Consider the following 27533-nt stretch of genomic DNA (forward strand, 5'->3'; position numbering starts at 1 on the left):
TACCAAGGTAAGTTTGATGTAATGAACTTTGTATTCTATGTGATTACATGTATCTCATAGTAATTATTATTACATACTTTTCCATTTAGACATGCTAGTCATTTAAAAATAAATATATTTTGAACATGAACTAAGTGGCTTCCTCCATTTTTCATTAATTTGAAAAAGTGTTATGTATTACTTCTTGTAAAATTCATTCTTAAAATAGAAAAGCTACCATGTATTACTTGTGGCAAAAATGTAGGCACACCTAATGTGAGAAGATATATTTTTATAAAACCATAGTATATAATTATTTGTCTTAGCAAAAAATAGTTTAAACTTACAGAAAGATATAAGAAGTAAATAGCAGGCCCTACTAGTGCATTTAGGAAAAGTTAGACTTTTTATTTTACACAGTTTTTTACAAAATAATTATTTTCTAAACAGAAATATTTCTATTATTATTTATGGTATCTATTTTCAAAGAATAAATAATTTGATAGATTAAGTAACTATGTTCTAAAAATTCCCTATTAGGAAAGGATGATATTAAATAGATGTTTTTTTATACTTCTCTTAAAAGAAAAAGAGTATGGATTTGAAAGTGTATTTGTGCTGTTAATGTCTGCATTTCAGTTAAAACTATGAAGAAATTCTTTAGCATAATAGTATATGTGCAAAATAGGACCACCTAATTCTCTCACACATGTCTTAATTCATAATATTGATTGCTAACACCGTATTGTAGTCTTTTCTATTTCTCTTTCTTTTTCTCCTACTTTGACATTTTTCTTAGTTTCCTGGAGTCTGCATTTTTTCTTTTCTTCTGAAAGAAAGTTTTAGGGTAGCTCTGTCTTGGATCCAAAGCTTTAATTCAAGAAGTGGCTGACATCATTTGTAGTTCTGGCCTTTATCTCCTCATTTCTCCCTTTTGCTGATCTTCCTCCCGTGGAGGAAACAAAATTACATCATAGGAATGTGAGCCATAGTAAGCCTTTAACCTTTCTTTACTTTGCTGTCTTCAATATTTCACTAGTGAGTATAATTCTACTTATTCTTCTTATTTTGCAAAACATATTTTGAAAATGGATATATACTGAAATTCAAAAAAGAAAGTTTGGAGATTGTTTCATTTTCAGTTTTAGTAGTGCCTTATGTGTGGAAAATTTACAATAAGAGCTTAACATACTATTTAGAGTTGGTTTTTTTCTATTTCAACAGTTTGCCACAAAAAGAAATAAATTAGGATGTGCTGATTATAGTCCGTTTCTGTTTCTAACATCTTTGTATATAAAAAGCTAGTATAATTTGCAGCTGCTGTTCACCAGTATTTGCAGCTATATGCAAGTGATTAGGAAGTATGTGTGAGTGATGCTCCATTTATAATGCTCCATTACAAAACAACATTGGATTTCTCTATGGTAATGAAATCTAATTCTGGGATTTTAAGGCATTTACTTAATTACAGAGCCATACGTGGAATTACAGTGTTCTATCTGAAATTTGTCCCTATATACAATGACCAAAATTATTTGTATTAATCTTTTAAATGTATTTGTTTTTTTTATTTTGAATTGGCTAGTCCCTTTATATTTTGTCATTTTACTTTAGGACCCACATCTTTTTAGAAGGATAGCTACAGATGGCTTTCTCTTTTTTTAAAATTTTTTTTTATTGGTTTTAGAGAGGAAGGGAGAGGGAGAGAGACAGAGAAACATCAGTGGTAAGAGAGAATCATTGATCGGCTGCCTCCTCCATGCCCGCTACTGGCGGTCGAGCCCACAACCCAGGCATATGCCCTGGATCGGAATCGAACCTGGGACCTTTTAGTCCGCAGGCTGACGTGCTATCCACTGAGCCAGACCGGTTAGGGCGGGCTTTCTCTCTCTCTCTCTCTCTTTTTTTTTTAACATCAATAAATCTTTACCTTGGAAAGAACTCAGAATATAGTGGGTTATAAAAGATAGGTACCAGGAAATGAAATCTGAATCTATATTAAGTTTATAGATATGATTCATAGTGTGTTCTCTCAGTGAGGTGAGATATAAGATACCTTCTCAATTTAAGATTAGAATCTGGAAAGTCTGGGTCAACATTTTAAGTTATATCTAATTAAATACATCTCTATAGATGTCCCTTAAAGTAATAAAGTAAATAGAACTAGGTGTTTTCCCCCCCCAGCAATCAAGTTTAAAATGTTATACTTTTTGAGAAGTAGCATTACATTAAAATGTTAAGCTTTTGAGAGGTAGTATTTTAAAGATGTGACGTTGTAAAATCTGTTGTAGAACAGTACTTTTTTTTGCCTTCCGGAGTATGTTTATATAAACATTTCTTTTTCATATAGACAATGTACTATTGAGTAGTAAACTGATTTAAAATTTATTTTTCAGATGAACCAGAAACTCGAGATGCGTGGTGGGCAGAAATCAGACAAGAAATAAAGTCACATGCTAAAGCATTAGGCTGTCATGCTGTAGTGGGCTACAGTGAATCAACTAGCATCTGGTAAATGATAATACAACGTGCTTTTCTAGATGCTGTAACTTACAGATTGTCTTCTGAAAGGGGAAAGGCTTTATGCAAATATAGAGAGAAGAATAGCAGGTGATCCAGGCGCATGGTCTTTAGAGTACCTCAGACTGAGGGTTAAATGCCATTTTTGCCTCTGAATTGCTGTGAAATTTTGAGAAAGTTACTCTGCTCCTCTGAGCCTCAGTGTACACATTGAATGAGAATATAATACTGGCACACAGTAAATATTAACTCTAGGCTGATTTTACTCCAGGTTGTGACTCTATCAACTTCTGCCTCTGGGATCTTTGGAACCCTTGATCTATGCAAATGTACTGCCTTGTGTCTTTAAAGCTCATCTGTACACTCTTTCTACCTTCTTTTACTAACTGTTACTTAACTTTCTCCTACTAACCAAATCATCCTAATTCTGCCAAGCAATGAAGGGACTTCCATACTGTTAGTTCTCAAAATCTTTTTTCCCTATTTCTCATTTGAACCTCTTCTCCTTTAAAGTCCATGCCGTTCCACAGTTCAGACTTTTCTCCCTCCCTCCAAAGCAGCCTTCTGCCTGTCTTAATTTCTTCTCTGCCATCTCCTCCAGTTAGAGTAATTAACTCACTTCTATCACCCTGGCATTGTATTTCTCATTCTTAAGTCCTCTATCTCCACTTGACTTTTAACCATACTTTGGACCTCATTTTCACTCAAAACTGTTGCCTCTTAAAAATGTGAAACTCTTCCATTGCCCTAGGAGCAGTATCGGTGAAGAAATTGCTTTGGCATATGTCTGAGATTTTGCTGCCTGTGGATTCCTCTAGAATTTTTATGGTTTCCCATCTTATGTTTAAGCCCTTTATCCATTTTTGAGTTTATTTTTGTGTAAGGTGTAAGTTGGTGGTCTAGTTTCATTTTTTTGCATGTATCTGTCCAATTTTCCCAACACCATTTATTGAAGAGATTGTCTTGACTCCATTGTATGCTCTTGCCTCCTTTGTCAAATATTAATTGAGCATAGTGGTTTGGGTCGATTTCTGGATTCTCTGTTCTATTCCATTGATCTATATGTCTGTTCTTGTGCCAGTACCAGGCAGTTTTGAGAACCGTGGCTTTGTAATACAGCTTGATATCTGGTATTGAGATCCCACCTACTTTGTTCTTCTTTCTCAGGATCGCTGCAGCTATTTGGGGGGTGAGGGGGGTAATGGGGGGATAAGGACACATATGTAATACCTTAATCAATAAAGAAATTAAAAAAAATGTGAGACTCTTAAGACTTCATTCTTGGATCACAATAATTTCCTCCACACCATTTGCTCATGCGCACCTGGTTTGTTTGGGCCTCTATCATAACCAGGGGTTTTTCTAGTTCCTTACTCAGGTTCTGGCTTTACTTATTTCTGCCATCCTTGTACCCTACTATAATTTCCTTCAAAGTTTACAATAGATATCATCTAGAAACTAACCTTCTGCTGTCTTATTTTCCATCTTCTGTTCTTAGATAATTACTGGAATTATTACGTGGATAATTCTCTTGCATTTGTGGTGATCATTATTAGAGAAGAAGGATTAGATTGTAGTAAATGTGGACATTACAGAGCCATGCCTGTTGCATCTTTATCTTTACAGTCCATGTATTATCTTATTGAACTGTTCTATTCCCATTGTAGTTATACTTTTGTTAAACTACTAACTCTATTATGCTTATCCTGCCTTATTCCCCAATATATAGTCTTGCTTCATTCACAGATTTAAGGGCACACACTTTGAAGTCCTAGGGATATGGTTTTAAAAGACATAGTTTTTGTTATCAGATTCACATTATACTGGAGAATTATGATGAATATACATTTTATGATAGAGATATCCCAGGATGCTTTGGGATCCCAGAGGGTTGGAGGTTAAAGGTATGATTAGAAGAAAGTGTTAATGTAGTAATTGAAGCTTGAATGGAATCTTGAAGGATGAGTATGAATCACATAAATGAAGTGAAGAGGCATAAGGAGTGTTCAAGGCTAAAAACAACACTGGAGGAGGTTGAGATTCAGTGAGGCTGGAGATAGATCACAGATGTGAGGTCTACAGACATGAGTCCAATTAATTTACTTAGAAGTTTGAATTCATCTGACACAAACTCCTTTTTTTTCTCTAGACCTCAAAAAGTCTTTGTATTAAATCCCGTCTTTACTAATGTGTTCTGTTCTAACCCATCCAACTTACTTTTACTGTATTAAACTCCTTGAACTACACCTGCTCTTATAGCTCCTTGATTCAGTGTCTTCTAGTTACTCCATGTTATTCCTTCTGACATTCTCAGTACCCACTTGAACATTTTAAGCCTGGCCTCTCTAATCAAGTGATCATTTCTTTCTTGTCCTCTTAGGCTTCCCATCCATTTACACTTTGTTTCCAGCCTTTTGTCCCTAGGCTGCTACTTTTCTGATTTGCTTTGTGATCTCTTTCAATATTTCTGTGGTCTACTTTTTTTTTTGGCTTTCAAATTGGGTAATATATAGTAAAGACTCTCAAAGAATTCTTTTGAATATAAATTTTTAGTATATACATAAAATGATGTAGTTTAAGCTCCATTTAGTATATTTTGGATATTATTTGTTTCAGATACTTTTTATTATTAAGTTTATATTAAGCTTTAACAATATAGGTATATATGTAGTTTGTTTTTAGAATAATTTAAATAAAATTTAATGTGCACTTAGAAGTTTGTAATATGTTTTAATGAGCTATTGCCTGACTCAACAATATAGTTACTACTTTCATTTTGAAATATTCCTATCTTACTCAGGTTTACCATATTTTAAAGGAAGTTATTGTCATTAATATTATACTTTATCTTTTACAATTTTTAAGTAATAAAGAATTCTTGCCTTCTCCATTTTAATAACATTACATTTCTTCTATTTTCTCTCCTAGGTTTAGGAGGTAATCCTGTGATATTATTAATATTTAGTAGAGTCTAACCTGAATTTAAATTGTCACCCTTGTAATCACTCTGATATTTAATGTTTTCCAAACTTAGATTACCTGAAAATGTTAACTTGTTTTATTGTTTTTTCTTTTATAGTGAAGAGGTCTGTATTTTATCTGCATCTGGCACAGCAGCTGTTCTGAACCCTAGATTTCTGCAGGATGGCACCGTGGAGAGCTGTTTGGAACAGAGGTTGTCATGGCAGCCTGGCTTGTTTTCCATAAGGGCAGAGAAGGGAGAGGTTGATTTCTTTTGTCAGAGCTGGGATAAGTCTTCTCTGTGAGGGTGGGTTACAGTGGGACAGTGTAGGAATCAGGACCAGGCACTTTACTGATTTTTATCTAATGCACAGCAACAGAGCAGTATTGAGATCTGCACTATATGACACACATAATTTCTAGTATCTTGATAAGTGACATGTATGATTACCAATTGCAGAATTTCAAGGAGACATTTTTTTGTTTGTTACATTATAGAAATAATTTCTTTGATTTGATTTTTTCTTTCTTTTGTCTTACCTCTAAAATGGAAAAAGACTATGAAACAATTTTTATAAAGAGAATTCTTCTTTTATAAAACCATCAAAACACTATATTATACCAAAATTATATCTAAAGCTTCATGGAAAGTGAAATGTTTTTATTAGAAATTCTTAAATTACACTTGCATTATATCTGTCATGCAATAAGAAAATATCACCTTTTTTGTCTAACCATTTGTTTTTATGTTGTATCCCAAAGAAAAAACTTTGAATTAATAGTGTTTTTTGTCAGGTGGTAAGTCATCACACAAATTGATAAAAAATGATTTTCTATTTGTAAAAGCCTTTTCTCTCACATGGTTCTCATTTCATGGTCATTTGTAATTCTTACCAGTCATAGTGGTACTCTCTGTGGTAGAAATTGTTGTGTAGTTTGTACACAAGAACTATGTATGTAATATGTTTGTTTGTTTTTAAAGAAGCACAGAATTTTCAACTGTGCCTTATTTTTCTTCTTAATGTATTCATATAGGCTAGAAGAAAATTTGCCTGCAGGCTGTGGATTTTGCCATATACCATATGATGAACTGAATATGCCATTTCCAGCTCATCTCACATATTGCTATAACTGCAGGAAACAAAAAGTTCCTGATGTTCTCTTTACAACTATAGACCTCCCAATAGATGCTACAGTTATTGGAAAAGGTTGTCTTATTCAAGCAAGGTATGTTTGTGAAATCAGTATTTGGGGTCCCTGAAAGAGTATGGGGTACGGAGCCCAATAGACCTATTTTCAAATATCTGCTCTGTTTCCTACCTGGGATCCTGGACAGGCTGGGAAGTTCTGTTTGAACCTTGTATATTATCATAGAGAAAATTGGGAGGAAAAATACCCTCATTATAAAACTTAAGTAAGTTTATATTAGTTTTAAACATTTAAATTCTGTATATATTTTTTTTTATTATGATTATTATTAATTAACCTGTTGAAGGACCGGGATGTGACTCAGTATGCTTTTGGAAACTGACATTTTTCTTTTAAAAAACAGTGCTATTTAGTATTTCTTTTATTATTTCTCTTAGCTGGTAAGAGTTCCTTTTAAACTGACAAGAGTAGGAAATGGTAAATTGTGGTAGGCATATGGGAAACAGCTCTGATTGTCTACTAGTAGGTCACTAACAGCTGCCGGGTTACCAAGTTCAGTGAGCATTTCTGTCCTCATCTTCCTTGACATTCCAGCATAGTCATACAGTTGATCGTTTTCTCTTTTTTGAAACTTCTTTGACTTCAGAACTCCAAACCTTCTGCTTTTTCTTACCTTTATGAATGGTGTCTAGTCTCCTTGTTGATTCCTCTTCATTTCTTGATCCTTGAGAGCCATGAGTTTGGATCCTCCTTTCAAAACTCTCTCCATAGTTGAACCCATGTTACCTGTGTCTGTGTCTCCCAAATTTATAACTTCAGTCCAGAACTTTCTTCTGAGCTTCAGACCCATATACTAACCTGCTACTTCACATCCCATTTTTAAAATTATTTTTAAAAATTTTATCTTTATTGTTGAAAGTATTACGGATGTCCTCCTTTTTACCCATTGACCCCCCTCCCCTTCCCCAAATCTTCACCATGCTATTGATGTGTCATAGATGTCTCATGCTTATTCCAAATTGAACTGCTGATTTTTTCTACTTCTTTCATATTAGCCTTCTCTACTTTAATAACTTATGCCTTGCTCTGTCCAGTTCTTCATGATAAATATGGTATTTTTTTTGACATTGTCTTTTTCCTAATTTCCCCACTTGTTATTACAAAGCTATGTTGCGTTTTCTTCGAAATATATTTTTAATCTACTTACTTTTGTTTTATTCCCTCCTTCATTTTAGGCCTTTCATTTTGGGTTGTTTTACTTTTGCATGAGGTATGTCCTTTAGTATTTCTTTGGGTGGGTCTGCTGGTGGTGAGCTTTCTATTTTTGCTTATCTGAATGTGTTTATTTTATCTTTTTAAAATTTTAAAATTTTTTATTTTTTTGAAGGATTATTTCTTAGTTTTTTAATTATAGCTTTCTCATCTCCACCCTTTCTTTCTTTCTTTCTTTCTTTCTTTTTTTTCTGGTTTGATGGGGAGTTGAATATTTTTTTTTTAAATTAAATCTTTATTGTTCAGATTATTACAGTTGTTTCTCCCCCCCCCCCCCATAGCTCCCCTCCACCCAGTTCCCACCCCATCCTCTGCCATTACCCCCCCACCCACTGTCCTCATCCATAGGTGTACGATTTTTGTCCAATCTCTTCCCGCACTCCCCACACCCCTTTCCCCCTGAGAATTGTCAGTCCACTCCCTTTCTATGCCCCTGATTCTATTATATTCACCAGTTTATTCTGTTCATAAGATTTTTTATTCACTTGATTTTTCGATTCATTTGTTGATAGATATGTATTTGTTGTTCATAATTTTTATCTTTACCTTTTTCTTCTTCTTCTTCCTCTTCCTCTTCTTCTTCCTCTTCCTCTTCCTCTTCCTCTTCTTCTTCTTCTCATCCTCATCCTCATCCTCATCCTCATCCTCATCCTACTCCACCTTTCAGCATTTCATATAATACTGGTTTGGTGGTGATGAACTCCTTTGGCTTTTTCTTATCTGTGAAGCTCTTTATCTGACCTTCAATTCTGAATGATAGCTTTGCTGGGTAAAGTAATCATGGTTGTAGGTTCTTGCTATTCATCACTTTGAATATTTCTTTCCACTCCCTTCTGGCCTGCATAGTTTCTGTTGAGAAATCAGCTGACAGTCGTATGGGTATTCCCTTGTAGGTAACTGAGTTTCTTTCTCTTGCTGCTTTTAAGATTCTCTCTTTGTCTTTTGCTCTTGGCATTTTAATTATGATGTGTCTTGGTGTGGTCCTCTTTGGATTCCTTTTGTTTGGGGTTCTCTGCGCTTCCTGGACTTGTAAGTCTATTTCTTTCACCAGGTAGGGGAAGTTTTCTGTCATTATTTCTTCAGATAGGTTTTCAATATCTTGCTCTCTCTCTTCTTCTGGCACCCCTATAATTCGGATGTTGGTGCGCTTGAAGTTGTCCCAGAGGCTTCTTACACTATCTTCATATTTTTGGATTCTTTTTTCGTTTTTCTTTTCCAGGTGGGTGTTTTTTGCTTCTTCGTATTTCAAATATTTGACTTGATTCTTATAATCCTCTAGTCTGCTGTTGGATCTCTGTATATTATTCTTTATTTCAATCAGTGTATGCTTAATTTCTTGTTGGTCCTTTTTCATATCCTCGAAGGTCTCACTAGATTTATCAAGGGTCTCACTAAATTTATCGGTGGTTTCTAGAAAATTCTTGAAAAACCTTATAACCGTGTTTTTGAACTTTATATCCAGTAGTTTGCTTTCCTCCATTTCTGTCATTTTTGACCTGTTTCTTTGTCTTTGAATTTTGGCTGCTTCCCTGTGTTGATAGAGTGGCTTTCTGTGCTAGGTGTTCTATAGGGCCCAGTGGCTCAGCCTCCCCAGTTACCTGAGGTGGACCCTCTTGGTGCACCCCTTTGTGGGCTTTGTGCACAGTCTTGTTGTAGTTAAGCCTTGATTGTTGTTGGTATCACTGGGAGGAATTGACCTCCAGGTCAATTGGCTGTGAGAATCAGCTGTGTCTACAGTGGGAGAACTTCTGTGCTGGAGACACCCTTATGAGGCAAGACTTGCTTCAGTAGGGCTTTGGTGCTCACTGAGTCTGTCCCCTGAGTGTGTCCTTTATGGATCTGAGGAGTTGTAATCTGGATGGTCCCACTCTGACCACTGGGTACACTGGCTCTTGGATCTAAGGAGGTGCTAATTTAGCCTCTGCCTGAGGCTACCCAGCAGGAGCTATGGAGAGATCTGCAGATTCCTCTTCTTTGTTTGGGGTTTGAGGTGCCCAGATGAGGCCCAGCTATGAAGCAAGGCAAGCTTCTGTGGGGCCTTGGGCTTTCTTTTGGATGTTCTGGGTTTCTCTGACCCAGCTGCAGTTTGTTAGGTAATTTTACATTGCAAAGGGCTAGGCCATTCATATGCAAAAGCCTCTGCTGCGCACAGCTTGGGTGGGGCGAGGTCTCAGGGAATCAACAGGGCGGAGCAAACAGCTATGGCTGATCCTCAGCCCTGCCCTAAGAGGCCCTGGGTCTCAGTGTCCCACAGTAATTGCTGCAAGCACCTCTGAGAGAAAGCCGCCCTCGGGTTCTGCCCGCTGTCAGACAGTCCAGTTTCTCCCCATATGGGTCTGGATCCCCAGAAACTCACCTGGAACTGGAGTTCAGAGCAGTGGGGAGCTTGTGTCTCCCTCCTGATTGAAAAAGACAACCGCATCCTCAGTTGCCATCCCTTTCTGCATGCACCTCCGTACCTCTGCACTTTACTTCCGCACCTCCTCTGAGTCTCACTGTGCTTTTCTCTTTCCTTCTAGTTGTAGAATTTCCACTGAGCCAGCCTTCCTGTGGTTCTGGATGATGTCCATTTTGTCTTTTAGTTGTAGTTTTGAAGTGGTTGTGTGAAGCAGCAATTTCAGGTGTTTACCTATGCCGCCATCTTGGTTTCTCAATCTATTTTATCTTTAAAAGATATTTTGGGGTGGCAGTTACTTTATTTCAGCACACTAAAGATACTCTTCCACTGCCTCTTTGCTTTTATTGCTACTTTTGAAAAATAATCTGTTAGACTGTTTCTTTGAAGCTGTGTGTAAGCTATTCTTTATCTTTGGTTTTCTGCAGTTTCCCTATGAAGTGTTATGTTGGAATTATCTTTATCTTTATTGTTATATATTGGGTTTCTTGAATCTGTAGAATAATGTCTTTCATGTGTTTGAGAAAATTTTTAGATTTTAATTCTCCTATGTTTCCATCTCTTTTTTTTTTTTTAATCCTCATCCGAGGATATTTTCCCATTGATTTTTAGAGAGAGGGAAAGACAGAAATATTGATGTGGTTGCCTCCTGCATGAGCCCTGACCAGGGCCTGGGCTGGGGTCGAACCTGCAACCAAGGTATGTGCCCTTGACCAGAATTGAACCCAGACCCGGACCCTTTGGTCCACAGGCCAACGCTCTATCCACTGAGCCAAACCGGCTAGGGCTCTTCTCTCTTCTTGATACTCCAGTTAAAATGTTAGACTTTCCACTGCCTCCTCTATGTCTGTTACCGTCTCTTCTGTATTTTCTATCTTTTTGTTTCTCTTTGCTATATTTTAGATATACTTTCTTGTCTTTCAATTATTTTTCTCTTTGGCTGTCTGATATGCTAAGAAACATAATAATTTGAGTTTAAGTTTTTGGTAATTTGTTTTTTATTTATAGAAGTCTTATTTCACTCTTTTTCAAATCTAATATCATATGTTATAGTCTGATTCTGTAATTAATAATTTTAATATCTGAAATATTTTTGTTTTCTGTTGTTTCTGCTGGTTATTGTTCATAGTGTTTTGTTTCCTTTGACTGTGATAGGCACACAGGAAGTTACAAAATGGTACAAGGAGTTCCATCACTTTTCCTTATTGGTGACATCTTATACAACTGTCATAGAGTATTAGTGAGGAAATTGACATTGGTATAATTCTGTTAATCTAATGCAGAACTTATTAAGTTTTTACAACCATCACCAGTCAAGACACAGAATAATTCCAGGCCAAAACAGAAATTTTTTGTGCTATCTCCTTATGTTTATGCCCCACACTGCCCCTTGCCTTGGTCCTTTGATGCTTTTCAGAAGATTTGTGTGTGTGTGTGTGTGTGTGTGTGTGTGTGTGTGTGTGTGTATATATATATATATATATATATATTTAACCATTTGTTTGTTTGTTTTAGGTAGAAGGGGGTTGGTTTCTATCAGCAGTTCTCAGAGTGTGGTCCCAGACTAAGAAATGTCATCACCATCCTAGGGGGAACTTACAGAAATGTAAATTCTCAGGTCTCACCCCAGATTTATTGAATCAGAAACTCTGATGATGGGGCCCACTGATTGTTTCTTAACTAGTCCTCCAGGTGGTTCTGATGTAACTAAAGTTTGAGAACTACTAAGATAAATAGCCTGGCTTCCAGTATGGGGGATGGTAGCCTTTTGTCTACCATCCCTACATCAATTCTGTCATCTTTGTTCCCTTCTCTGTGTAGCAATATAAATGATGTCCTAAAATATAAATTGGCTCATGTTACTACTCAAAACCTATTTGGGGTTTTCCATTGCTGGCAGAATAAAATCAAACTCCTTACCATGACCCATAAGCCCCTAATATGATCATGCCCTTGTTTACCTGTACACTTCTAAGTACTACTCTCACCCTTGCTCACTTCACTGTAGCTATGGCGGTCACCTTTTGGTTCTTCTAATATGCTAGCTAGTTCTGTTCTATGATTGTCTTTCTCCTGCTCTCCCAGTCCCATCATGTATCAGAGATCTCAACTCAGGTGTCATCTCTCCTGTGAGGCCTCTCTAGTTATTCCCACTTATTTCACCTGGGTTATTTTCTTCAGATATTTGATTCTTAACATAATCTGAGGTTGCCTTGTTTATGTCCCCCACCACACATACATACACACACACACAAACACACACACTCACACTCACTCACTCACTGGTTTATATTCATGAGAACAAGGGTCTTTGTGAATATAACTGTTAGGGTCGCCAAAGGAGGAATGCACAAGGCCAAAAGGGGTAAAGAATTATAAATTTATTGTTACATCTGCTAGCAGAAGGGCTGAGACCAAAACAGCATCAGCGGGGCAGAGGAGGGGGAGCGGGATATTTATGTCTCTTATAAAGGTCAGTCAGAGGACCAGGTGCAGGTGGAGGCCAGGTGGAGGCGGTCCCTGGAAACTGTGGGTGAGGCAGTTTACTGGAAGCCAAAGGCCATTAATCATGAAACCTATAGTGAGAATAACAGGACAATCGCTGGGAGGGGCGAGAGCCCCAAGCAGAGCATAATGGAGTACAAGAATGTCCCTAGCAATAATCATGAGAAACAGGACTTTGTATTTTTTTCATTGATTAGTGCTCGTCACCTAGAAAAGTGCCTGGCACATGACAAATAGTCAAGTTTTATATTTTTATAAACTATGTTTTTATAAGTTTATATTCTTTCAATGAATAAATTAACTTTTCCCTTTGCTGTCCATTCATCATACAATCACATGGAGTTATGAAACCTAAGATTTAAATTATATTCTCTAGGATTTTGATCAGTATTTCATATTTAGAGATTTCGAGATTTTTTTCCTTTTGTTTGTTGAAATAGATTTTCAGCAAAAATGTATACATTGAAAAAAATGGCAGAAAGATTATTGATATAAATTAAACCTATTTGAAATGAGCAAATGTCTTCTCAAGCACACTCTTAGAAAGTTTTAAAAATTAGATATTTCTTTTTAAAAAAATATTTTTATTAATTTCAGAGAGGAAGAGAGAGAAACTTCAATGATGAGAGAGAATCATTGATTGGCTACCTCCTGCACACCCCAATAGGGAAATGAGCCCACAACCTAGGCATATGCCCTGACCGGAAATCAAACCACCCGGTTCATAGGTTGATGTTCAACCACTGAGCTATAGTGGCCAGGCCTAACTACATTCTTTTTTTTTTTTTTTTTTTAAATATATATTTTATTGATTTTTTACAGAGAGGAAGGGAGAGAGATAGAGAGTTAGAAACATCGATGAGAGAGAAACATCGATCAGCTGCCTCTTGCACATCTCCTACTGGGGGTGTGCCCGCAACCCAGGTACATGCCCTTGACCGGAATCGAACCTGGGACCTTTCAGTCTGCAGGCCGACGCTCTATCCACTGAGCCAAACCGGTTTCGGCTAACTACATTCTTTTTTAACAGGTTATGTCGTTTAAAAAAGAAAGCACAGGCAGAAGCAAATGCCACAGCTATCAGTAATCTGTTGCCATTTATGGAATACGAAGTGCATACTCAGCTAATGAATAAACTAAAACTCAAAGGAATGAATGCTTTATTTGGACTGAGAATTCAGATAACAGTGGGTGAAAATATGTTGATGGGCTTAGCGGTAAGTTTGCATGTTTTGTTTTTGCAATTCCTGTAGTTGTAGTAGATTCTGTTGTAAGTGATTCAAAGAGTCTTTTTAAAAGACTTATCTAAAGAAACTGGCATCAAGACTTTTAAGGGTTGGAGACATAAGAATTAACAGATCAGGTGATAGACTTTTAAATATTTTATAAAATTGTTATTTAAAATTAAATTAATAAATTATCACATAAAATATTGATTATCACAAAATATTAATATTTATGTTATTATATATTTATATTCTGCCCATAACCTCAGTAGTCAGATTTCTAAAAATAATCATGTGCAGCTTGTTTAGTAAGTTGACCGCCATTGTACTGGGCTTTATTGTTGTTTATATGTTGCTAAAACAGGGCTTATCCTGCTTGGAATTGTTGAGATTTGGGGCTGGATAACTCTTTGTTGTAGCGGATTGTCTCATTCATTGTAGGATATTTATCAGCATCCCTGGCCTCTGCCAACTAGAAGCTAATAACTTTCCTCCACTGTGACAACAAAAAATGTGTCCAGACTTTATCAGATGTCCTTTAGGGGGCAAAATCACTCCTGAAAGGAGATGAGGGGGAAGAACTAAAATAATCATTAGTTTTAATGGAGAAAGTAAAGCAATACCTGTGAGACACTGCCTACTGTTGGGCAGAGAATTATATTTTATTATAAATGTAACATCTGTGGTCAGAAGACAGTAGAATATGCAATAAAATGTGTCTCTTAAGTGCTGATAAATTGTGAGGCAGTGGAAAGCTCTTTATCTCAGCTTCATGTTTATCTTTGCTTATTAGAAAACAAGTTCTGTCTAGAAAAGTTGTAATGGGCATGAACTGCCTTTATAAGTAGCCTGAGATCCAGAGAACTAGTTGCCTCCGAAATATATATTGATTAGTTGGAATCTGAGCAACAATGTTTATCGAAAAGCTCTCACACACAAGATACTTTGATAGCCAGAATTTTATGTCATTGGTACTTTTAAATTTGGAATTCTCTGTCATCTTTTTGAGACATGCATATAAATTTTACCTAAGAAATTGATGAAACTTGGATTCTTTTTTTCAGTATGCATTTGTGCATAAAATGATGTTGTTTCTTGCTTCATCCACTTTTCTATAAGAGCAAATATGGAAATTTCTGTATGTAGGATATAATTTTGTAATGATGATTAATTATGTAATCACAAATTTTAACTAGGAATTTGTAGTGATTAATTATTTATATTCAAATATTTGATAGATTAACTTGGGGGGGGGGAAGTATCCGTTATAATTCTTTCATCTAAACCAGCGGTTCTCAACCTGTGGGTCGCGAAAATACATCCTGCATATCAGATATTTACATTATGATTCATAACAGTAGCAAAATTACAGTTATGAAGTAGCAATGAAAATAATTTTATGGTTGGGGTTCACCACAACATGAGGAACTCTATTAAAGGGTCACAGCATTAGGAAGGTTGAGAACCACTCACACACTTAGCTAAGACTTAACATACAAAACTATAGTTACTGGTGGGCATCTATAAGAACTAAGAACTTTATTTATATTCAAAGGTGTAAGAAACACTGTGCCAAATGTATCAAACACTTCCTGTGGTTGAACCCCAGGAAACTATTATGTGATCCTGGTATAATGCTTCAATACCTGCCTCAAATACTGCCTTTTCTGATTCTTACTAATCTTTTCTTTCTTGGGCACATTTAGTGACATCATTTATAGCTGAGATTTGTCATCTAGTGACATCATTTATAGCTGTTTGAGATTTGGATCTTTATGTGTGTTTTTAGCTTGTGCACTCAAGGTCTCAAGAGTAGCTTCCATGGTAGTTAACCTCTGATGATTGCTACTGGGTGTCTGTCACTGTGTTATTTCAGAAGAAATGTAATATTATCTTCACTTTGCGCGAGGAGAAAATGTATGCTGTGATAGGTTGAAACTTGTCCAAAGTGACATGGTTACATGTACTGGAACTGGGTTTCAAACCCAGGACTGTCTAGTTCTAGAGTCTGTGTGTTCTCAGCTATTCTGAGCCATTGCCTCATTAGCCATTGCAGTTAATATTAGAAATGGTACACTGAGGCTTCATGTGGCACAGAGGGTATTCTGGGATTGAGCATCAGCATCAGAAACTGGGTCATAGGTGCAGTCATGGACACTAATGAACAAACCAGGAGGGAGAGCTACTGAGGATCAGTTTCATCTACTGCCCAGTCTTCATCATAAAGTGTCATACACTTTTTGAGAATGGACTTTTATAAAATTGGCAATTGATTAATTTTTAAAACCCACCTCAATTCAAAATAACACAAATATCCAGATTTAAAAAATTGTCTTCTCTTTGCCTCATTCTACCCCTGTGATGTGAACAATTTGATGTTAATATGTCTGTGTATTTTTTTGCTTTGTTTATATAAGCATATTTAAATATATATGCACATAAGTGTGTGGAGTGTGTGTATGTATTTCCCCTAATAGCTTTCTAGTACTAATGGAATATAGTACTGTTACAGAGTCAGAAATTAATAGCCCATTAATAAAAAATTTAAAGTAAATCTGTATCAAGTACAGTTTTCCTTCTTTTTTTATTTTATTTGATTTTTTTTACAATATACAAAATAAATCTATACCAGATTGTAGATAAAAAATAATTAGCCATTTACATGCAATAAACATCAATTTTTCAAGAAAAATGATTTTAAATATAATAATGTTATATGCAATAAACATTAATATTTCAAGAAAAGCAATTTTAAATATAGTAATACTAGTAATACTAGAGGCCCAGTGCACGAAATTCATGCACTCGGGCGGGGGGGGGGGGCTTCAACCCGGCCTGTGCCCTCTTGCAGACTGGGAGCCTTTGGGGGATGTCTTACTGCGGCTTCGGGGGGAGCGGGCCTAAGCCGGTAGTCGAACATCCTTAGCACTGCTGCGAAGGCAGGAGAGGCTCCTGCCACCGCTGCTGTGCTTGCCAGCCATAAGCCTGGCTTCTGGCTGAGCGGTGCTCCCCCTGAGGGATCAGCCGAAACCAGCTCTCCGACATTACCCCAAGGGGTCCTGGATTGCGAGAGGGCATAGGCCAGGCCAGTGGACCCCACCAGCACATAATTGGGGCCGGGGAGAGACATGGGAGGTTGGCCAGCTGGGGTAGGGACCACAGGAGGGCTCTAGGGTGTGTCCGGCCCGTCTCGCTCAGTCCCGATCAGCTGGACCCCAGCAGCAAGCTAACCAACTAATTGGAGCGTCTTCCCCCTGGTAGTCGGTGCACATCATAGTGACTGGTTGACCAGTTGACTGTCTGCCCCCTGGTGGTCAGTGAATGTCATAGCGAGCAGTTGAGTGGCCTTAGCATATTATTAGCATACTAGAGGCCCGGTGCACAAAAATTTGTGCACTCGGGGGGGAAGGGGGGGTCCCTCAGCCCGGCCTGTGCCCTCTCGCAGTCTGGGACCCCTCGGGAGATAACGACCTGCTGGCTTAGGCCTGCTCCCGGGTGGCAGAGGGCAAGCCCAATCCCTAAGTGCAGCCCCTGGTCGGGCTCAGAGCAGGGCTGATTGGGGAGTTGGGGCGCTGCCCCCTGTCATGCACAGAGCAGGGCGGATTGGGAGGTTGCGATGCCACCATCAGTCACGCTCAGGGTAGGGCTGATTGGGGGGTTGGGGCACCGCCCCCTGTCACACACAGAGCAGGGCTGATCAGGGGGTTGGGATGCCACACCCTGTCACACACAGAGCCGCAGGGCGATCAGGGGGTTTGGGCGCTGCACCCTGTCATGCTGATCTGGTGCCAGGAGGCCTCGCGGCTCCGCTGATCCCGGTGCTGGGAGGCATATTACCCTTTTACTATATAGGATAGAGGCCTGGGGGCCGGCTGGTTTGCCCTGAAGGGTGTCCTGGATCAGGGTGGGGGTCCCCACTGGGGTGCCTGGCCAGCCTGGATGAGGGGATGATGGCTGTTTGCAGCTGGTCACACACCCTTCAGGGTGGGGGTCCCCACTGGGGTGCCTGGCCAGTCTGGGTGAGGGGCTGAGGGCTGCTTTCAGGCTGGCGGGAAGCTCCCAACCACTCCTTTTTTTCTTTTTTTTTTTTTTCTTCTGGGCCAGCTTTAGCTCTGGCTCTAGCTCTGAGGCTTCCGCTGCTGGTTTGTTTGCCGTTCTATAATCGAAACAATGTATAACTTCAGCTCTGAGATCCCGGCCTATATTTGTTAGAATGTTTCAAACTGCCAGCTCAGAGTCCGGCAAGTCAGGCGGGGAACGTTGGAGTCTGCAGTCACTGGAGCAAGGAAGCCTCATGTTCGCTTCCAGCTGCCTGGCTGCCGGCCGCCATCTTGGCTGACAGTTAATTTGCATAAGGATACGCTGATTAGCCAATCAGAAGGGTAGCGGTCGTACGCCAATTACCATTTTTCTCTTTTATTAGTGTAGATTATGCTGTGATTGGTTGAATGGCCGACCAGTCAACCAGACAGCATATTAGGCTTTTATTATATGGGATTACATGCAATAAACATTGATATTTCAAGTAAAAAATATTTTAAATCCTCTATAATAAAAGGGTGATATGCAAATTGACCCAAATGGTGGAATGACCGGGAACAACCATTCGCTATGATGTGCACTGACCACCAAGGGGCAGCCGGGCTGAGGGACACCCCCCCACCCCCCCCCCACCCCCGGTACATGAATTTTCATGCACCGGGCCTCTAGTATAATAATATTATCAAAACTGTACTAACATAGTATAATATCACAAATGTTATAGGCAGTATTACAAATCTGCAAATAACAGGATTACGTCTATTATATTCTAAAATATTTTTTTTCTCTTGACTCTGTTTTTGTCCATTAGTTTATGTTGTTCATTATATTCCACAAATGAGTGAGATCATGTGATATTTATCTTTCTCTGACTGGCTTATTTTGTTTAGCATAATGCTCTCCAGGTCCATCCATGGTGTTTTCCTTCTTGATAATTATGGGGGTAGCATGGTTTAGTGAAAAGTTCTTGGGTTTGGAGAAACAGATTCAAGTCTCTTTTCCAAATTTATTGACAGTGTGATCTTGAGTAAGTTCCCTATTCTTTCTGCACTTCAGTATCTTCTGCACTTTCATTGCAAAGTTTCCCTTTTTTGTCACAGAAAAGGTCAATTATCTACTCATTGATGAAAAACTTACTTTTAACAACTATATTTATTTATTTATTTATTTTAGAGAGAGAGATAAATATTCATCTGAGAGAGAAACATCGATTGGTTGCCTCCTGTAGGCCCCTTGACCAGAGGTTGAAACTGCAGCTTGGGAATTGAACCTGTGACCTTTAGGTGCACTGAATGACTCTCAACCAACTGAGCCACACTAGCCAGGGCTACTTTTAACTTTTTATCTTTTTTTCCTAAACCTTTTCAATACAATTAATTTCTTGCAACCATAGGTAAAAATTTTATAGTACAGTTGGGTACACAGTGAAAAGTAAGTCCTCCTAAACCATCTACCCCAGGTTCTCAACAGAAGCAGCCAACCCCTGTTCCCAGTTATGTTTTGCTGTGCTTGTCCACCATGTCCTGTGCATCCATTGACGTTAATTATCGTTCTCCTACTGGGCAAAGACCACATTCCTAAATATGAAAAATTAAGGTTCTGTTGTCCTATAGATATTTTTAACAATTATTTCCTAATTATTTTTACAAGTCGGCCACAGGTGTATATTTAGCAGCATTACCAACACCTGGTGGAATTCAGATTGCTGGGAAGACTCCTAATGATGGCTCCTACGAACAGCATGTATCTCATATGCAAAAGAAGATAAATGACACGATCGCTAAGAATAAAGAGTTATATGAAATCAATCCTCCAGTAAGTAAACTAAGTCTACATTGTGAATATATCAGTTATTGTGTAGTTGTTAGTATATTTTTTAGGTTATCTTACTTTGGACCTTAAAGACTTTTTTCACTGTTTAGATATGTTCTCCTCATTACTCATTCTTTTCCCTCCCTTTACATCTATGCTCAAATGTCTTCTTTTTAGGGAGGCTTACTCTGACTATTTAAGAATTGTAACTCTCCCATTAATTTTTGATACTTCCTATCCCCCTTTCTTATCTATTGTTTGTTACTGCCAGTAGAATCAAGCTCTATCAGGACTGTATCCCTAATGCCTAGAACAGTTCCTTCTGGTATTTTTTAAATAAATACTTATTGAATAGTTAAATAGCTTAAAATCTTCTCTCTCTCTTTTTTAATAAAAAGAAAGATCGCTTACCTATGGTAAAGTGTGAAAGAATAGAGATTTTTTTAGTTTGGCATTTTTCTTACAATTTTCCTACCAGTCATTTGCATAGTCAGTCTTTTCACCAGCTTTGCAATTGGTATCACAATGCTTCCTACTCTACAGATGTCCTATAGCTTTAACCTGAATTGAAAGATGTGTTGAAGTAGGAATGAAACTATTTGTTTTTATAAGTCTCTGATAATGAAATACTTCTATAAAAGGTAACTGTTTGGATAACATTATTTTCATTATTTTATTTTATATATGCTACTGAATTTTGGTTGGTCTTCTGGAATAGTACATCTGAATTCCAGTTTCAAACTAACAGCTTTCTAGCAAAGTTATTAAGCTGGTAGGAATTTTAAGGACATAACTAGGGTTACACAGTTCAGTGTGGTAGACACTGGTCACATGTGGCTATTAAGCACTTGACATGTGGCTAGTCTGAATTGAGATGTGGTATTGGTGTAAAATATACCAGTACACTGGATTTTGAAGACTTAGTAAATGAAAAAGAACGTAAAATACCTTTTGGATTCTTTTTATATTGATTACATGTTTCATTTGTATCTTTTTTATATTATTACCTATGAAGCTTGCTTTATATTTCTATTGAGCAGTGTCGATATAGTTTCTTTAAATTCATTGAAAATGTTAACGTGTTAATATATTTACTTACATAGCCTTTGTAAAAGCTTTCTGCAAAACGCTTTATTGACTGCTTGTTTGCTGTAATTATTTTTCTTTTATAATTATATTTTGATATTTAAACATCTACTAGTAGTGTTTATTCCTGTTGGGAAGAATGATTTGCAAAGATATATGTTAGGATTCCATATATGAATTGTAATGATATGAGCTGAACTTTCACGTAATAGTGTTTATCAACTCTACTTCCATCCTGACCTCCCTCAGGACCTGCCTCTTCCATTGTGTTTCTGTTGTACCTGTATTTGCTTCTGTCATGGTGCCTGTTACATTTTAGTGCACTTAGTTTTACACGTCTCTCTTCCTTTTCTATATAAAAGCCCCTTGAAGACAGAGACATATTTAGAGAATGTGAATTAAGTTACTTTATTCAATAAATATTTATGAGCTACTGTTTAGTATTGCATTTTAGAGGAGGGAATAAATCTTTCTTTTTAAAATATGTTTTTATTGACTTTTTTAGAGAGAGAGGAAGGGAGAGGGATAGACAGACAGAATCATTGATGAAAGAAAAACATCGATCGGCTGCCTCATGCATGCCCCTACTGGGGATCAAACCTGCAACCTGAGCATGTACTCTGACCAGGAATCGACTGGGGACCTCTTGGTTCATGGGTTGATGCTCAACAACTGAGCCACACCAGCTGGGCGGGAATAATCTTTTATGAATTTAAAAACTTCAGCATAGCCGAAACCGGTTTGGCTCAGTGGATGGAGCGTCGGCTGCGGACTGGAGGGTCCCAGGTTCGATTCCAGTCAGGGGCATGTGCCTGGGTTGCGGGCGCATCCTCAGTGGGGGATGTGCAGGAGGCAGCTGATCGGTGTTTCTCTCTCATCGATGTTTCTGGCTCTCTATCTCTCTCCCTTCCTCTCTGTGAAAAATCAATAAAATATATTTTTTTAAAAAAACAACAAAAAAAAATTCAGCATATATGGATTTCATATGTTGAATATGACTGTATTTTTACAAAAGGATTAATCAACTTATGAGTATTCTACTATGGCTTTCCTTATTTCAATACTTATTACATTCTGGTCTTTTAGCTTAACCTATCAGAATTTGTTTGAGAAAGTCAGTGTACAAGGCCACTACTCATATTACAGTTTTGTGTTTTCAATTTTCTAAAACAATGTATGCCCACCCTGAAAATGTGGGTCAGTGTTCCGTGTCTTAGAAAGGTAGCCCCAGCTGAAGTGAGTGCTGCTGTTTAATTTTTTTCTCAATACCTTGAGAAACTTTTTAAAAATTTATTTATTAAATTGATTGGGGTGACACTGGTCAGCATGAACATACAGGTTTCATGTGTGAATTTCTATGTTACAAGATCTGTGTATTGCACCGTGTGCTCACCACCCAAGTCAAATCTCCTGTCACCTCACATTAGGACCCCCTTCTGCCCCCAACCCCTTCCCTCTGGCTGTTTGTGTTCACAAGTTTCAGTTTTATATCCCACATATTACTGAAATCATAGGGTTCTTTTTCTGTCGTACTTATTTCACTTAGCATAATGTTCTCAAGGTTCATCCCTGTTGCTAAGAAAAACATTTCTTATGCAAAGGTGTAGTACCACTTAACTGGAAATAACTAAGTCAGCCAGAGTATCAAAATGAGGTGCAAAACTTTTATTGGGAATTAACAGCACCAGTGGTAAAACCTCATTATGAATCTAAGATATATTCAGTTTTAGTTAGTTATATTTATTTCATCCATGTTACAATAAAGAGAGGCATAACTGAATTTTAAACTACTACAGAATTGTAAAATGAAGGATAGTTTCAATATTGCATTCAGGGTCAAAAGAACTGATCTAGACAAGTTCATCACTTACTAGTTTGCAAACCCAGGCAAACTACTCTACTTCTGAACTGCGTCTCTTTCTTATTTTGTATTCATTATAATAGGCACCCTGTCAGATTTATATAGGGCAGGTTAATTTGGAGTACAAGCAAAATAAATGGATGTGAAAGTACTGCATAGATAGCTGTGTTATGAAACTGTGGTGGTAGTCTTACGTAACCTATGCGCTAGCGATGAACATTTAAAATTAGCCTTTTGAAAAGCTTTTTCTTATAACTTCCTTGTTTTCTTGTTTGTTTGTTTTTTTAAAAGATGGGTCTGTTATACTAATAATAAGCTATGTCTTTTGCATTTGTGCTCACATATCCACATTCTCCTGATAAGTTGCCAACAGATACTTAGAACCTCTGGTTAGCTGATATTTGGCTATATAATAGGAAAAAGCTGATTAAACCATATAGGATTGCACCTTACACTGACCTCAAAAAGATCATTATTGTAACTACCAAAGTTTACTTAGCTTAATAAATAGTAAAGCAAATACATGTGTAATATGTGCACTACATATACATACACACATACATCTATTATATTCCTCATTTTACTGTGTGGAGCTATGAAAAATTACCACTGGATAAGAAAAGATATAAAGAGTAGAACCATAGTTAGGGACACAAATCTTTAATTCTTTGTGGAGTATTAGGACTTTTAAATGCTGTGCAGAAAATAAATTCTAAGCTGGAAGGACTGCCAGTTCCCTACTCATTGTAGTTTTCTCTCTGTACAGTAGATGTCAGTAATGCCTTGCCATGTCTGTTTTTGAATTATACATACCTATAAAAAGTTAGTTATGAAATATACACTTTAAATATTTTTTGTAGACTCCTCCCAAAGGTAGTTGTCTGTTATTATAAAAATTTAAAACCAAACTAAAGTATGCAAATATCAAATCATTGTGTTATACACCTGAAACTAATATGTTATACGTCAATTATACCTCAATTAAAAAAAAAGAAAAAACTGAAAATTATGGTCTTTTGTAATATAAAGCAATTATATATATATTTTTTAGGAGATATCTGAAGAGATTATAGGATCACCCATCCCAGAACCTCGACAACGTTCAAGACTCTTAAGATCTCAATCAGAAAGTTCTGATGAAGTTACAGAATTGGACCTATCACATGGGAAAAAAGATGCTTTTGTTTTGGAGGTATTATTGCATTGGAGTAATTTCTTAAAGTTTTTAGATGTGTAATTTTACAATCATACTTGATGTGATTCTTTTGTATCATTACAACTGTTATAAAAAATATAATATTTAAATATTACAATAAACTTGAGAATATCAGAACTTAGTAATATATTTTTGTTCAATACCAGAAGACCGATAACAATAATGCAGGTGGTTCTGGAAAAATTTATGTATGGGTTGAAATAAAATTAAAGTAATATTAACTCTTGGAGCTATTTATTGTAAACTTGGATGAATTTAAATAAGAAATTAATGTACTGTTGTTTCACTTACTAGAATTCCCTGCTTTATATGTTGTAACATTTTACTTTAACATTTTTACATGTAATAATATAGGCACTGTGAATCTGAATGTAGTGTTTTCTTATTGAATTCAGAGGATATCATTGAACTTTCATTATAAAAATATACTCAGAACTAGCTTTTCTGGAGGATAAATGTGGTATAAAAGGTTCAGGGAGCCTCCTCTCTCAACAAATCTGCTCCCCCTGCCCTCGTCTCTAGAACGGTTAGCTTTGAAAGAGATAGATTCCTTTGATATTGAAGGAAAGGAAAATAAATGAGGATGCTCAGAAATGTCCTGGTAAGGTGCCTGTTGAAAGAAAAAGTCAGGTGCCTTGATCTCAGTGAAGCAGGAAGCTGACGGTAGAATTGTATTGGAATGGGATTGGAGTTCTGAAGAGTCTAGAACAGTGCCTGTGAGTGTGATCAGGATGTCAGCCGTGGGAAATGCACAAGGCTTAACTGAGGTAAGAGTGTTAATTTGTAGAAAACTCAATCTGTATGGATTTGTGCTTTTTTCTCATCTTTTTTTATGGTCTGAGAATGGAAAAATCATGGGAGTTGGTAAAAAATATGTCAGGTTAAGGAGGTAAAAGGATCCAGGGTACTGGTTAGAGCAGTGCTACTCAAAGTGGGCTGTGACTACCTATAGTGTTAGCACCCTCTGGAAGTTTGTAAGAAATACAAATTCTGGGGCTCTTACTTCAGACTTCGTAAATGAAAATTTCATGGTGGGGCCAAGGAATCTGTTTAACAAACTCTCCAGGTGAGTCTTAGAATTACCTGAAGTTTGATCTAGAGCAGTGGTTCTCAACCTTCTGGCCCTTTAAATACAGTTCCTCATGTTGTGACCCAACCATAAAATTATTTTCGTTGCTACTTCATAACTTAATGTTGCTACTGTTATGAATCGTAATGTAAATATCTGATATGCAGGATGGTCTTAGGCGACCCCTGTGAAAGGGTCGTTCGACCGCCAAAGGGGTCGCGACCCACAGGTTGAGAACCGCTGATCTAGAGCATCATTGATACTTCTCATCCTGGAATCCTGACTAAGTAATGAACAGAAGTGCTTCCAATGTGGGCATAAGATGGGGGACAAGGTGCAGATTCAGTAAGAAAAAGGGCAAAAGGATAGGGGATTGTAGTTGTAGAATGCTTGAATCTGGGTGTGGAATGGTTTGGGGAACAGTGTTGAGGTATAGCCATGACCATGATAGTTAAGGTAAAGTGGGAGTGAAGGTGGTTCTGGAAGTCACAGGGGTGATCTGAGTGGAAGCATAGAGTGTGTGAGGCAGGACTTAGACCCCTGATGTACAGATGAATTCAGTATATGTCTAGTTGCATAGTTTCACTCTATTATTCACAATGGAATATTGTGATATAAGAAAAATAGGATTTAGACCTAATTTGTTAGGCATGCCTTTAAATTTATCCCTACATAATTTTATTTTAAAGCAATTGTGTATTTAGTCAAAATTGTGTGTTTTTTTTATTGCACTATATTTATTTAAACAAATAGAGATAATTTTTGCTTATGGTATCTTCTTTTGAAACATGCCCTCCTAAAAGATTAAGAAAAGGCTCGTTAAAAGAAAAAATTAATTATACTTAAAAATTATTTCACTTGGAAGTATTTATAATTATTACTGTGGAGAAATATACCGATATTTGAAAAGAATTTCTTTCAAGTTTTATATTTTAATTTAGGGAAAAGGTTATTTTTTGACTCTTATGTTTTTATTTAGTAAAAAATTTTTTAAAAATTGAAAATGATTATATATTTACTACTTATGTAATAGTTGAAATCTTTCTATTTTCAGATTGATGACACAGATGCTATGGAAGATGTACATTCTCTCCTTACTGATGTTCCTCCTCCTTCAGGTAAACAGAAAAAATTACCTTTGAGATGCGACTGTCCTTTTTTTTGCACATCAGTATTTTAGTTCATAATTATTATGGTACTAACTTTATTTTAGAGGCTTTATCAATGTCACACCTTGTTATGTGCTTTGCTGCTCCAAGACGGAAAACAGGTTTAAAATATTTATGTTAGAACTTAGATGAACTGATTTTTAATCCTTTTAAGATTATACATTTTTTTAAAAGTGGTAATTTATTAAGATAGTCTAACATTTTAGAAAAGAATGAATGGTTCTTATAGTTAGAATGTCATGTAATAATTGAAACAGGTTATTCTTAACACAAAAATAAATGAAATATCATATTTTAACTATAATTTATTTTGACAGGCTTTTATAGTTGTAATACAGAAATTATGCCTGGGATAAATAATTGGACATCTGAAATACAGGTGAATCTTTCATTTTTAATTTTAAATAAATACAACATAAGTGATCTTAGCAAGTTCCTTCTTAATATATGTTTTCTTTTTTCACCTCCTTATTGCAATTAAAATGTTACCCTTTTTCATACCACATTAGTTATTATTGTTCATTATTAGCAGTTTTATTGTTATAGTGATTAAAGTAATAAAATGCCATACTATCATATCTCCCCATATTTAGATGTTCACATCAGTAAGAGTAATCCGATTAAGCAGTCTTAACCTGACTAATCAAGCCCTCAATAAGAACTTTAATGATCTCTGTGAAAATTTGCTGAAGGTAGGTACCTTCTGACTAACTATATTTTAGTTAAAACTCCTAAGAATCATGAAATTGAAAATGTGTACATATTGGCTGGAATACCTTACACAGTTATGGGCTGAATTATTTTTGTTTACATATCAACTTAACTCTGCCATCAGATAAAATGCTAAAGTTGTCCTGTCTATCTTAATATACCATACTATAAAAGAAATATATTTTAAGTTATCTCATAGCTTTAAACTTCATAAAAATCTGTTGTATGTAAATTTAAAATACCTTTTTCTTATATTATTTTTTATGACATCGATAGATATGATTAAACCTTATTGTCTGCCATAATATTGAAAACTAGAGGCCTGGTGCATGAAATTCATGCACTGGAGGGGGGTGGGGCCCCTCAGCCAAGCCTGCACCCTCTCACAGTTCGGGAGCCCCACGATCAATCGCCCTCAGAGTGAGGCCCTGCCCACACGGCCGGGGCTCCGCTATGGATCGCCCAAAAGAGGTAGGCCCTGCCGGGGCTCCGCAATGGATGGCCTCCGCAGAGGAGGCCCAGGCTACCCGCCACAGCACACTGGCTGGGTAGCCTGGGCCT

At 37.0% G+C, this 27533-nt stretch overlaps 1 protein-coding gene across 6 annotated transcripts in view; it reads left to right on the top strand.

Moving 5' to 3' along the window:
* C2CD5 (C2 calcium dependent domain containing 5) overlaps positions 1–27533 on the top strand; it is a 94841-nt gene that overhangs the window by 46317 nt on the left and 20991 nt on the right. For 5 of the 6 annotated variants that reach the window (XM_023755517.1, XM_023755518.1, XM_023755519.1 and 2 more), the window contains 9 exons: positions 2376–2490; positions 5579–5674; positions 6496–6687; positions 13812–13998; positions 19699–19863; positions 23859–23999; positions 26147–26210; positions 26579–26640; positions 26855–26953. In XM_023755517.1, coding sequence (XP_023611285.1) covers positions 2376–2490; positions 5579–5674; positions 6496–6687; positions 13812–13998; positions 19699–19863; positions 23859–23999; positions 26147–26210; positions 26579–26640; positions 26855–26953 — 1121 coding nt within the window. The remainder of the gene's footprint in view (positions 1–2375; positions 2491–5578; positions 5675–6495; positions 6688–13811; positions 13999–19698; positions 19864–23858; positions 24000–26146; positions 26211–26578; positions 26641–26854; positions 26954–27533) is intronic. The other variant, XM_023755520.1, reaches the window with a different exon arrangement.

Source organism: Myotis lucifugus, unplaced genomic scaffold (genome assembly GCF_000147115.1).
Source record: "Myotis lucifugus unplaced genomic scaffold, Myoluc2.0 scaffold_78, whole genome shotgun sequence".
NCBI classification, from domain to species: Eukaryota; Metazoa; Chordata; class Mammalia; order Chiroptera; family Vespertilionidae; genus Myotis; species Myotis lucifugus.